General features: G+C 34.4%; 1 protein-coding gene and 1 pseudogene across 2 annotated transcripts in view; one reads left to right on the forward strand and one right to left on the reverse strand.

Moving 5' to 3' along the window:
- C11H1orf185 (chromosome 11 C1orf185 homolog) overlaps window positions 1-14,026 on the forward strand; it is a 42,308-nt gene that overhangs the window by 13,902 nt on the left and 14,380 nt on the right. For both annotated transcript variants that reach the window (XM_078024912.1, XM_078024913.1), the window contains exon 3: window positions 141-276. In XM_078024912.1, the coding sequence (XP_077881038.1) occupies window positions 141-276 (136 nt within the window). The remainder of the gene's footprint in view (window positions 1-140; window positions 277-14,026) is intronic.
- Window positions 1,822-6,275, reverse strand: LOC144368159 (large ribosomal subunit protein eL8 pseudogene; annotated as a pseudogene).

Genomic DNA, 14,026 nt, shown 5'->3' on the forward strand with positions numbered 1-14,026 from the left:
ATGTTTGTTTTTAAAAATAAATATGCTATAATATATTTATTCTGATATTTAAACCCTTAGTGTAAATATTAGAAATAATTATTTAATTGGCTTATGACCTATTTCATGTTTAATAATATTCTCTATAAAATATCTTTCAGAGAAATATTTCAAAATTCCAAATTTAAAGCAACTTGTGAGAGATTCAGGCAAAAACCATCAAAGGCAAAGATGAAATCTCATTCTCAGTGTGTTTTTATTTCTCGAAATTTTCATACTGGAAGATTCCAATTACAGGTATGGCGTAATATTTTATACCAATCTTTCCAAAAATTTTGGTATCGTGTCATTAGCATTACTGTCTTTAAATTTGAAGGATTGGATATCCATTGTTTTTTTAATGTTTATTTTTTAGTTTTTTTTTAGGTGGACACAATATCTCTATTTTATTTTTATGTGGTGCTGAGGATCAAACCCAGTGCCTCACGCATGCCAGGCGAACACGCTACCACTTGAGCCACATCTGTTGTTTTTTAATTTGAGGGACAATAATATGAAGCCAAGTTTAAATTACCCAAGCTAGTTAGAGTTTATACTATAGGAAAACTGAAAACTTAAATGAAAATATATTCCATCTAAAGTTGCTTTTCTGTGCTTTTAGCCCACGAACCTACTTTCCCTATATTGGAATTGTTATAGGACTGAAAATTATGGGGTATGAAAAACTGGAAACAAAATTATCAGGCCAGTCAGAGGCAAAGAAATGAAGAGTTACTCGAATACCCACATAACCCAATCAAACCAATTGAAATTGAATTCAGTTTGCCAAAGAGCTGTTAGCCCTTTATGATATCCCAGCCCCTGGGCCCCCTTCAAGGGGCTTGTTTAGTACAAGTGAGAAAGGCAGACCATAATTTACTTTGTGCTATATGAGAAGTGTCAAAACAATGTTATATGAACAAAGTAAAACAAGCAGAGACTAGCAGAAATTTGAAACTGTGATACAGCTAAGCAAAACAAATATATCAATGGTCACAGAGCATTAATAGATAGTGACAAACTAATAGGATGCCAAAGTTTCACTTTGCATCTTGAGTACCGAAGTCAAGTTGAACTCCGTTTTGGTTCGTTTAATAAACATTTTAGTGTCTTTTATGTGGCAGCTCTAATTTTGCCATGCAGCCTATTTATAAACAAATAAGATATGAGCCTAGCCTTAGAGAGAAAAAAAACCATACAAACTAATAATTATAACACTGTGATAAGAACTCACAAAGTTTTAAGAGTGCAAACAAGGAATTCTGAATTGAGGAGGGCTTCAATAGAAGACCTTTTGAACTGGGTTTTGAGAAATGAATGAAAGTTTGCCAGGAGGAAAGGGAACAAAGGAAATTTTTTTGTTCAAAAGTAAACATTACCATTTGAAACCTAGGGTTCATAGAAGGGAGAGGTAGGAAATAACTTTGGAGTTAAGATTTAATGGAACTCCTAAGAATTTTGGATTTTGCTCCTTTGTCTATACAAATCCATGGAAAGAGATTACAGGATCATGGTCAAGAGCATACATTGTAAAGCCAGATTCCACAGATTTAAAACCAGGCTCTACCACTACTTTGTAATCTTAGGGAAGTTACTTAACTTCTCTGTGTCTGTTTGTCTGTGTTTCTGAAAAGTGAGAATAATTCCCCCTCCACTGAGTTGTGGGAGTAAATGAATTAGTATGTGAAAAGCATTCAGAATAGTGAGCACCACGGAAGTACATTATTACTATTACAGCAAGGTTCCTCCCTGCCCAAGAGGACAATTTATTATTTTTATGTACAGAAACTCAACAGTGTACATTTATCCCACTTTAGTGGCGAGTTCTTTATTTAGCCTTTGCCTTTTCCAGCTTGGCAATGACAACCACGGGTTTTGGACCCAGGATATTGCCTCCCCATATGGCTATGGACCACATATCTGTCAATGTAGTTGGTTCTAATAGCTTTCACCAGCTTAGCCAGAGCTCCTTTGTCTTCCAAGTTAACCTGTGTGAACGCACAGTGATGCATGTCTTCCTGTGAACCAGACGTCCCAGCCTGACCTTCCCCTTGATGATGCAGTAAGGAACTCCCACCTTGGGACACTAATTTTGCCAAGCAGGAAGGGCAGGAAGACAACCAGCTCCATGGGATCCACGACATGTGCAATCACCGCCAGCTGACCACTTGCTCCAAGGACCAGCGGTCTCTTCGTAGGCACATCCCCTTTGCCAGCAGCTTTCTTCTCAGCCCAAGCCAACAGCTTCTGCTTCTTGCCCTGTTTCATCTCTGGTCTGTACTTGTGGGCATGCTTAAGCTGCTGGGTGACTGTTAATAACCCCTTGCCGCTGCAGCCGGATGTAGCGGGGCCATTTTACAAAGCGGGTAAGGTCCCTTTTGGGCTGGATGTCCTGTCCTATGCCAAAGTTCTTCAGCTTCTTCTCCAATAGTGGGTTCACCACCTTCTTGGCTTTCTGCTTTTTGACCAGGGTGGAGGCCTGGGCCACCTTTTTCCCCTTGGCCTTCTTCCTTTTGGCATCTTGGGAGGCTGGAGGAGAAAGAAAAGAGAAAGAATTGTCTGCTGCAAGATATTAAGCAGATGAATATAAAGATCAAATTAATTCAGAAGGTTATTTGCTCTGACTTTCAAATGAAGGAGATTGAAGTAAAGATTGCATTGCAGAGAAAAATATTGTTTCTATGTGTCTATTTGATATTTATTTAATTTATTGAGCATTTTGCTAGGCATTTGGCTGGATACTAGTGATATAATGATGCCATCATATTTAATGGTGGATACACCAACAAATAGAAAATTACAAAACTGTCAGAAGTGAAATTTTAAGTAGTTTATTATTCATTCAACAAATATGTGAAAAGCATTTATATGCTAGGCGTTGTTTTAGGCAACCGGGAATTTGGTGATAAACAAGTGAGACTGTATTCCCTGTTTTTACAAAGTTCATGGTGTAGTGGGAGAGAGAATGTACAAGTAGACATAAAATTTTCAGGAATATTTTTAAAAATATTTTCAATTGATAAATATTTTTATCTTTTATGATATACAATATTTGTTTTGAGATTGTATATACACTGTACAATAGCTACATTAAATTAATAAATATCTGTGTTACCTCACTTATTTTTTTTTTATTTTTGGTGAGAACACTTAAATCTACTCTCAGCCATTTTCAAGAATATAATACATTGTTGGTAACATAGTCACCATGTAGCAGAATAGATCTCATGGATTTATTCCTCCTTACTAACTGAACTTCTCTGTCCTTTCATCCACATCCCTACAAGCCTCCCACCACTACCCAGGCCCCTGGTAAATACCATTCTACTCTCTTATTCATGTGTTTGATATTTTTAGATCCTGTGTATGAGTGGGGTCATGTGGTATTTGTCTTTTTGTCCCTAGTTTATTTCACTTAGTATAATATCTTCCAGGTTCATCCATGTTGTCACAAATGACAGGGTTTTCTTCTTTTAAGGCTTTTGGTCAGAATTCTTAACAACCAATGGTAGGAACCCCATTAAAATTATAATAAGAAAGTTTTAATAGAACAAAAAATATGTGAAAAATAATAACACAACCATAATATAACAAAAAAAGAGAGAGAGAGAAACGAAAAGAAATGCTGACCTCAGCCATAAAGCACTTTCAGTATAAAAAGGCTCTTTCATTGAGTCTCTTTTTTTCTTGTCTCAATTTCTGCCTCAATATTAAACTCAACTCCTACTAGAGATAGATTGTTCTATCCATCCTCTGGCAGGAGGATGAAAAGTATAGCAAAAATATGGCTTCATATAATAAAGATCTAGAGCCTGATTATTTATTTATTTATTTATTTGTTCTAATTAGGTATATATGAATATGACAACAGAATGCATTTTAATTCATTGTACACAATTGCAGCACAACTTTTCACTTCTCTGATTGTAGATGATGTAGAGTTTCACCATATGTGCAGTCATACGTGTACCTAAGGTAATGGTGTCTATCTCATTCTACCATCTTTCCTGTCCCTCTCCTCCCTCCCCTTTGCCCAATGAAAGTTCCTCCATTTCCCCCCCACACCCCATTGTGGATCAGCATCCAATTATCAGAAAGAATATTCAGTTTTTGGCTTTTTGGGGATTGACTTACCTCGTTTAGCATGATATTCTACAACTCCGTCCATTTACCTGCAAATGCCATAATTTTATTCTCTCAATGCTGAGTAATATTCCATTGTGTATATCTACCATAGTTTCTTTATCAATTCATCTATTGAAGGGCACCTAGGTTGGTTCCACAGTTTAACTATTGTGAATTGAGCTGCTATAAACATTGATGTGTAGAGCCTGATTTTTAAAAAAAGCTTTTATTGTGAAATGATGCACACCTACAGAAGAGTATGCACACACATAATTTAAAATAGATTTTTTAAAAGATAGGATCTCATTATATCACCCAGGCTGGCCTTAAACTTCAGGGAACAACATATCCTTCTGTCCCAGTCTTCCAAGAAGCTGAAACTATAGGTGCACACTATCACACCTGGCTTATAAATGAGATTTCTAATACATGTTACCCAGAATAAGAAATAGAACATTACCAGCTCCTTTGAGGTATCCTGAATCTCAAATCTCTCACAACTTATTTTTTATTTCTCCAGTGAAAGAACTTCTAGTCTGTAAATGCACTTAACCATTTTCTTGTTTTCCTTTATAGTTTTATTATTAATGTCACGGATTCCTGAACAATATGTTACCAAATTTTATACTTTTTGGGTTCCATATCTAATGTTCCCTTTATGTCTAGTATTACATTTATGAGATTCATCAAACTTGATGCACATAGTCACAGTTCATTATTTTTACTATTTGTTATTCTGTTGTATGAATATATCAAGTTGTATGTGGTAGATATTTGGGTTATTTTCAGTTGTTTCTCCAGGAACTTTTCTATAGAAACTATGTTGAAAACTAGAATTGCACCAGGCATGGAGGTACATACCTGTAATCCCAGCAGCCTGGGAGGCTGAGGCAGGAAGATCACAAGTTCAAAGCCAGTCTCTGCAATTTAGCAAGGTTCTAAACAACTTAGCAAGACCCTGTCTCAAAATAAAAAAATTGAAAATAGGGGGCTGAGGTTGTGGCTCAGTAGTAGAGTACCTAGCATGTGTGAGGCACTGGGACCTATTCTCAGCACCACATATAAATAAATGAATAAAATATAGGTCCATCAACATTTAAAAAAAATTTTAAATAAAAATAAAAAAGAAATAAAAAGGGCTGGGGATGTGGGTCAGTGGTTTAGTGCACCTGGGTTCAATCCCCAGTACTATTTTTTTTAATTGTTTTTAAACTAGAATTGCTGAGTCATGGATTATTTGCATGTTCAACATTATTTTATAATTCTTTATTTTTAAAAGTAGTTTTATTAGTATACATGTAAAAGATCATAAATTGCTTTATATATTAAACAAATATTAATATTTAAGGCTTGTAATTTTTGACAATCTAATGAATTTGTAATACTATCTCACTATAGCACTTTCTTTTAGTTTTTTAACATGTGTTGTTGTTGTAGTTGTTCTTTTGGAGAGAGGATCTTGCTATATTGTCCAGGCTAGTCTCAAACACCTGGGCTCTTGCCATTGCACTCATCTTAGTTTTATTTTTTTTTCTTTAAGTATATATTATTATTATTGTTATCATCATCATCATCATTATTATTAGCTATTTTAGATCCACAGCAAAACTGAGCAGAAAGTAAGTACATAGTCCATATACCCCTTGACCCCACACATGCACAGCCTCTCTGTCAATACCCTGCACCCAAGGTATATTCATTACAACTTGTAAACCCTCATTGACATCATAATCTAAAATTCATAGTTTACATTTAAGGTTCACTTTGAGTATTATGTAGTCTGTCAGTTTAACAAATGTGTAATGATATGTATCAGCCATTATGTTATCATACAGAATAGTTTTACTAACCTAAAAAACTTTTGTGCCCCTCTGATTTATTTCTTCCCTTTTTACCCTCACAGCCACTGATTGCTATATTGTTCCCATAGTCTTTGCCTCTTCTAGAATGTCATATAATTGGAATCATATACTATGTGGTCTTTTCAGATTGGCTTCTTTCACTTGGGAATGCCTTTAAGCTTCTTTCTTCCTTATCTTTTCATGGCTTGTTAGCTCATTTTTTTCCAGCACTGGATAATATTCCATTATTTGGATATACCACAATTTATCCATTCACTTACAGAAAGACATCTTGGTTGCTTTAAAGTTTGGGATAATTATGAATTAAGCTGCTATGAACATCTATGTGGAGGTTTTTGGGTAGACATAATTTTTCAACCCATTTGGGAAAGTACCAAAGAACATGATTGCTGAATCATATTGCAAATATGTATAGTTTTGTAAAAACTGCCAAACAATCTTTCAAGGTGGCTGTATCAGTTTGCATTCCCACCAGTAATGCATGAGAGCTATTGTTGCTGCACCTCCTTGCCAGCAATTAGTGTCATCAATATTTTGGATATTCCTGATTCTAAAAGATGTCTAGTGGTATTTCATTTTAAGTTACAATTCCCTGATAAACATTTTTGTGTGCTTATTTGTCAAATGTATATTTTCTTTAATGAGGTGTCTGTTCAGGTCTTTTGCTTATTTTTTAATCAGGTTACTCATTTTCTTATTGAAATCTAGAAAGTTCTTTGTATATTTTGGATAACAGTCCTTTATCTGATGAAGCTTTTTTTTTTTTTTGCTGTACTATGTTTTTTTTTAATTGGTTGTTCACAACATTACAAAGCTCTTGACATATCATATTTCATACATTAGAATCAAGTGGGTTATGAACTCCCATTTTTACCCCAAATACAGATTGCAGAATCACATCGCTTTTTGCAAATATTTTTCCCCAGTCTGTGGCTTTTCTCATTCACTTTATTGTTATCTCACTATAGTTTTAATTTGTATTTTTTCTGCTAAAAAAATGAGGCAATTGTTTTTTCTAAAGTTCACTGGATACAATTATTTCCTCTTATATAAAATGCCAGCTATCTTTTTACTTTTTTCCTAATAGGATTTTGTCTTTTTAATAACACTTTGAAAGGATCATTCATTCTAGAAACTAAACCTTTTCCAGTTATGGTAATTTTAATATCTTCATCCATTTTGTAGTTTTTCTTTGCATTATTTTTATGATGTGTTTTTTTTGATTAATAAAATTATACTAAGTCTACTTTGTGCTCTATAAATGGATGACATGTTTTTACAACATGGTTTACTGAATATCTGAAGCCCACATTTGAGATCTACTACTCAAAAAGAAAGATTCCTTTCAAAATATTACTGCTCCTTGACCATGTACCTGGTTACCCAAGAACTTGGAGATTAATGTTTTCATGCCGAATACAACATCTGTTCTGCAGCCCATGAATGAAGGAGTAAGTTCACCTTTCAAGTCTTATTATTTAATAAATATATTTCATAAGGCTATAGCTGCTATAAATAGCAATTCCTCTGGGGGATCTGGGCAAAGAAAATAGAAAACCTTCTGGAAAGGGATTACTATTCAAAATGCCATTTAGAACATTCCTGATGCAGGGAAGGAGCTCAAAATATTAGCATGAAGAAGTGGGGGAATGAGTTGATTCCAATTCTCATAGATGACTTTGAGGGGCTCAAGACTTCAATGGAGAAACTAACTATGTAATAGAAATAGTAAGAGAACTAGAATTAGAAGTAGAGCCTAAAAAAGAGCCCAGCCCCTCCCCGCTCTTGCTTTCTTATAGATACATAAGACCCTTCTGCACATAGCTGATTTCCTTTTCACTTCTCCACCATGTTGGGACACAGCCATATTGTGGCACCATGCTGTTTGAACTTTATAGTCATCAGAATCATGAGCCAAATAAACTTCTCTACTATATAAAGTACCCAGGCTCAGTTATTTTGTTAGAGCTACAGAAATTAGACTAAACTGGGCACAGTTGCACATGCCTATAATCCCAGCAGCTCAGGAGCCTAAAGCAGGAGGATCACAAGTTCAAAGACAGCTTTATCAACTTAGTGAGGGCCTTAGTAACTTAGTGAGATCTTGTCTCAAAATAAAAGATAAAAGGACTGGGATGTGGCTCAGTGGTTAAGCACCCCTGGGTTCAATCCCCAGTACCAAAATCAAAAATATAAACCATATAATTTGCTCATTTAAAATATATGCTCCAAAGGCTGGGAATGTAGCTCAGTGGTAGAGCACTTGCCTAGCATGTATGAAGCTCTGGATTTAATCCCCAGCACAACGAAAATAAAAAAGAAATAAAACATAATTTGAGGCTTGGGACATTGCTCAATGGTACACACTTAGTATGCACAAAGCCCTGGGTTCAACTCCCAGCACCACAAAAATATATAAAGTCTATAATTTAGTGGTTATAACTATAGTCACAGAGTTGTAAAACTATCCCCACAATCAATTTTAGAACATTTTTTTTATTTCAGACCCCCCCCCCACACACACATAAACATACTCTTAGAAATCACCCCTTCCTCATTACCTCCCATCCATCATAGGCCTAAACAACCACCAATTCACTTTCTATGTCTATATTTGTGCCCATTCTGGGCATCCATTATAAATAAAGACATACCATATATGGTCTGTTGTGTCTGGCTTCTTCCACTTAGCATGTTCTCAAAGTTCATCCATGTTATAGTGCATGCTATGACATAGTACTATATCCATGTTATAGTAAGTACTTTCTTCTTTTTATGACTGAATAATATTCCATCATATGGATATATGACATTTTGTTTATCCATTTATTGCCCATTGGACTTTTGGGTTATTTCCATGTTTTGGCTATGTGAATAATCTTGTTATAAAATTTATGTGTAAATTTTTGTGTGAACATGTTTTTTAACTTTCTTGGGAATATACCTAGGAAAAGAAATTCTAGGCCATATGGTAACTATTTTTTAATATCTTTATTTTATTCATTTATTTTTATGTGGTGCTGAGGATCGAATCCAGGGTCTTGCATGTGCAAGGTGAGCGCTCTACCGCTGAGCCACAACCCCAAAACCCATATGGTAACTATTTTTAACTGCTAAATATACTGTAGTATATTTTGACACCAGGAAAGATGAGTCCTCCAACTATGTTCTTTTTCAAGATTGCTTTGGACTTCAAGACTATCAGACTATCTTCTAAAGCACCTGAACCATTTTATATGCCCATTAACTGTGTATGAGGGTCCCAATCTTCCACCATTTAACATTTGTTATTATCAATCTTTTATAATGATAAGCATCCTTGTGAGTGTCTGGAGTATCTCATCATGATCCTGATTTACATTTCCTTAAAGGATAATGACACTGAGTAATATTTCATCTGCTTATTGGATATGTAAATTCTTCTTGGGATTAATGTCTGTTCAGATTCTTTATTCTTTTTTAAACTTGAGTTGTCATTTTATTACTAAAGTATTAAGAGTTGTCTTCATCTTCAATCTATACATCCTCTGTTAAATATTCTGTTTGTAAAAATGTTTTCTCATTTCATGAGTTTTTAAATTTTTTTTTCTTTTTCTTTTTTGCCACTGAGCTACATTCCCAGCCCTTTTTATTTATTATCTTTTCATTTTCTAATGGTGTTCTTTGAAGAACAAAAGTATTTATTTTTCATGAGTCCACTTTTTAAATTTTATTTTTATGCTTTTGGTGTCATATCAAAAAAAGGCAGAAAATACAAGGCATGGTAGTATATACCTGTCGTCCCAGCTACTCAGGAAGCTGAGGCAGGAGGATTGCAGGTTTGAGGCCATCCTCTGCAACTTAGGGAGACCGTAAGTTTCCTGTCTCAAAATAAAAAATAAAAAGGGCTAGGACTGAGCTCAGTCAGTGGTAGAGTGCCCCTGGATTCAACCTTCAGTATCTTAAAAAAACAAAACAAACAAACAAACAAACAAAACTGTTGTTTAATCAAAGGTCACAGAGATTTATGCATGTTTTTTAAAGTTTACCAGTTTTTGCTCTTACTTTAGATGCTTGGTCTGTTTTGAGTTAGTTTTGTGTATGGTATGAGATGTGACTTCATTTGATTGCATGTGGATATCTGGTTGTCTCAATAACATTTGTAGAAAAGTCCATTTTTCCCCATTGAATTTTTTTATTCTTGTTAAAAATCAGTTGACTAGGTCTGGGGATGTGGCTCAAGCGGTAGCGCGCTCGCCTGGCATGCGTGCGGCCCGGGTTCGATCCTCAGCACCACATACAAACAAAGATGTTGTGACGGCCGATAATTAAAAAAAGATAAATAAATATTAAAAAAATCAGTTGACTATAAATGTGAGTTCTTATTTTTGAATAATCAGTTCTGTTCCATTGGTCTAGTATGTCTATTCCTATGTCAGTACCACACTGTCTTGATTACTGTAGCTTTGTAGTATATTTTGACACCAGGAAAGATGAGTCCTCCAACTATGTTCTTTTTCAAGATTGCTTTGGACTTCAAGTATTATCATTCACACTTATATCCTTGATCCATCTTCAGTTAATTTTTGCATAAATGTGTGGGTTAAGACAAGATATACTAATATACTTTCATATCAACAGTGTATGAGAGTCCTCTTTCTCCAATTTTAATTCAGATTAATTTTTTGAACTATTAGCCTAGTTGTCTAAGCAATATTTGTTCAAGGGGTTATCCTTTCTCCTTTGAACTGCTTTTGCACTTTTGTGAAACATCTGTTAGGCATACGTGTATGAATATGTCTGTGGGATCTCTATCAGTTCCATTGATCTGTCATCTATCCCTCTGCCAATAACACACTGTAATGATATAATAAGTCTTAATCATATGATTTCTCTAAATTTTATTCTTCTCTTTCAATATTGTTTTTAATGTGTCTTGTTCTTTTGTTAGTACACATAATATTTGAGGTAATTTTAACTCCAGGTCGAAAAAAAAATCTTCTTGAAGTTTTAATGTAAATTACATTTAGTTTATAAATTTAGAGAGCTGTGCCATCATTACTATAACTGTTGCTTATATTGACCTGTGTTTTGTGATCTTCATAAATAATTTATCACTTCTAGTAGTTCTTTTGTGGGTTCTGTAAGGTTTTCTTCATACACAATCATATCACATATGAAAAAACATGTTTTACTTATTTTCCAATATTTGTGCTTTTTTTTTTCATTTACTGTATTGGCCAGGATCTCCAGAATAATGGTGAATAAGTGTGGTAATAACAGTTATCCTTGTTATATTATGATCTTAAAGAGAACACTTTCAGCTTTTCATCACTAAAATAGGGAGTTAGCTTCAGGATTTTTGTAGATGAAATATTGTCAGGTTGAAGAAGTTCTTTTCAGGTCCTAGCTTTTTCATTTTGTTTTTCTTAAATCATGAAAGGGTGATGAATTTTGCAAAGTGCATTTTCTGCTCCATTGAAATGTTTGCATGAGGTTTTTTTCTTTAATTTTTTATGTGAATTACAGTAAATTTCAAATATTAAACCAACCTTGTAGTTCTGGAATAAATCTCACTGGATCTGATTAACTAGTATCTTTAAAAAAGTTTTTCTTTTAATATTTTTGTTGTAGATGGACACAATACCTTTATTTTATTTATTTATTTTTATGTGGTGCTGAGGATCGAACCCAGTGCCTCACACGTGTCAGGCAAGTGCTCTACCACTGGGCCACAGCCCCAGTCCCGATTAACTAGTATCTTTTAAACAATCTTTCCATCTATGTTCCTGATGAATATTGTTCTGTCATTTCCTTATAATACCTTTATTATATTTTGACATCACAATTATTCTGGTCACAAAATGATTAGTAAGGAAGTGTTCTCTGCTTCACTTTCTGAAGAATTTTATTTTAAAACATTTTATATTTAATTGACACATAGTAGTTATACGTATTTGTGGGGGAACAATGACATTTCAATACTTGTATACAACATACTGTTTTCAGATTAAGCTAATTGGCATTTCTATCACCTTAGACATATAAAATTTCTTTGCGTTGTAAACATTAAAATCCTCTCTACTTGCTAGTTTGAAATATTTAAGTAATTATTGTCGACCATAGTTATCCTACCATGCAATGGAACAGTACAGTTATTCTTTCTATCTAACTGTATCCAGGAACACATTAACCATTCCCTTTCTACCTCACCCTCCCTTACACCCCTTTCAGGCTCTAGTAATCACTATTTTATCCTCATTGAGAACAGCTTTTTAGGTTCTACAAATTAGTGAGAACATGCAGTATTTGTCATTCTGTGCCTGACATTCAACTTAACATATCTTCAGTTGGATCCATGTTGCTGCAAATGACATGAATTCATTTTTTAATGGCTGCATAATATTTCATTTTGTATATGTATGTGTATATATATATATGTATATATATGTGTGTGTGTCACTATATATATATATATATATATATATATATATCACATTTTCTTTATCCATTCATTCATCACTGGGCACCTATGAATATTGTGAATAGAGCTTCCAAAAATATGCAAATGCAGATGTTTCTTTGACTTCAATTCCTTTGCATATATACTCTGTATTGGACTGCTATATCTTATGATAGTCTTACTTCTAGTTTTTTGAAGTACCTCCACACTGTTTTTCATAATGGCTATACTAATATACTTTCACATCAACGGTATATGAGAGTCCTCTTTCTCCAATTTTAATTTTTTTATCTGTTTCTTTAATAGCCATTTAAGCTGGAGTGAGATAATATCTCATTGTGGTTTGGGTTTGCATTTTCCTGATGATTACTGATGTGGAACTTGTTGGTCATTTGTTTTTTTTAAATTAATTTTTTATTTATATATGACAGCAGAATGCATTACAATTCTTATTACACATATAAAGCACAATATTCATATCTCTGGTTGTACACATAGTATATTCACACCAATTTATGTCTTCATACATGTACTTTGAATAATAATGTCCATCACATTCCACCATCTTTTCTAACCCCATGCCCCCTACCTTCCCTCCTATACCCCTCTGCCTCTCTAGGGTTCGTCTATTCCTCCCATGCTCCCTCTCCTTACCCGACTATGAATCAGACTCCTTATATCAGAGAAAACATTTGGCATTTGGTCTTTGGGGATTGGCTAACTTCACTTAGCATTATGTTCTCCAACTCCATCCATTTACCTGTGAATGCCATGACTTTATTCTCTTTTATTGCTGAGTAATATTCCATTGTGTACATATGCAACATTTTTTAATCCATTCATCTATTGAAGGGCATCTAGGTTGGTTCCACAGTTCAGCTACTGTGGATTGTGCTGCTATAAACATTGATGTGTCTGTGTCCCTGTAGTATACTGTTTTTAAGTCCTTTGGGTATAGAATGAGGAGAGGAATACCTGGGTCAAATGGTAGTTCCATTCCCAATTTTCCAAGAAATCTCTATACTGCTTTCCATATTGGCTGCACCAATTTGCAGTCCCACCAGCAGTGTATGAGTGTACCTTTTTCCCCCGAATGCTCACCAACACTATTGTTGTTTGTCTTCATAATAGCTGCCATTTTGACTGGAGTGAGATGAAATCTTAGAGTGGTTTTGATTTTCATTTCTCTGATTGCTAGTGATGATGAAAATTTTTTCATATATTTGTTGATTAATTGTATATCATCTTCTGAGAAGTGTCTGTTCAGATCCTTAGCCCATTTATTGATTGGGTTACTTGTTTTTTTGGTGTTTAACTTTTTGAGTTCTTTATATACCCTAGAGATTAGTGCTCTATCTGATGTGTGAGAGGTAAAGATTTGCTCCCATGATGTAAGCTCTCTATTCATCTCACAGATTGTTTCTTTTGCTGAGAAGAAATTTTTTAGTTTGAGTCCAACCCATTTATTGATTCTTGATTTTAATTCTTGCACAAAAGGAGTCTTATTAAGGAAGTTGGGGCCTAATCCCACATGATGGAAATTAGGGCCTACTTTTTCTTCTATTAGACACAGGGTCTC

This window comes from Ictidomys tridecemlineatus, chromosome 11 (assembly GCF_052094955.1).
Source record: "Ictidomys tridecemlineatus isolate mIctTri1 chromosome 11, mIctTri1.hap1, whole genome shotgun sequence".
NCBI classification, from domain to species: Eukaryota; Metazoa; Chordata; class Mammalia; order Rodentia; family Sciuridae; genus Ictidomys; species Ictidomys tridecemlineatus.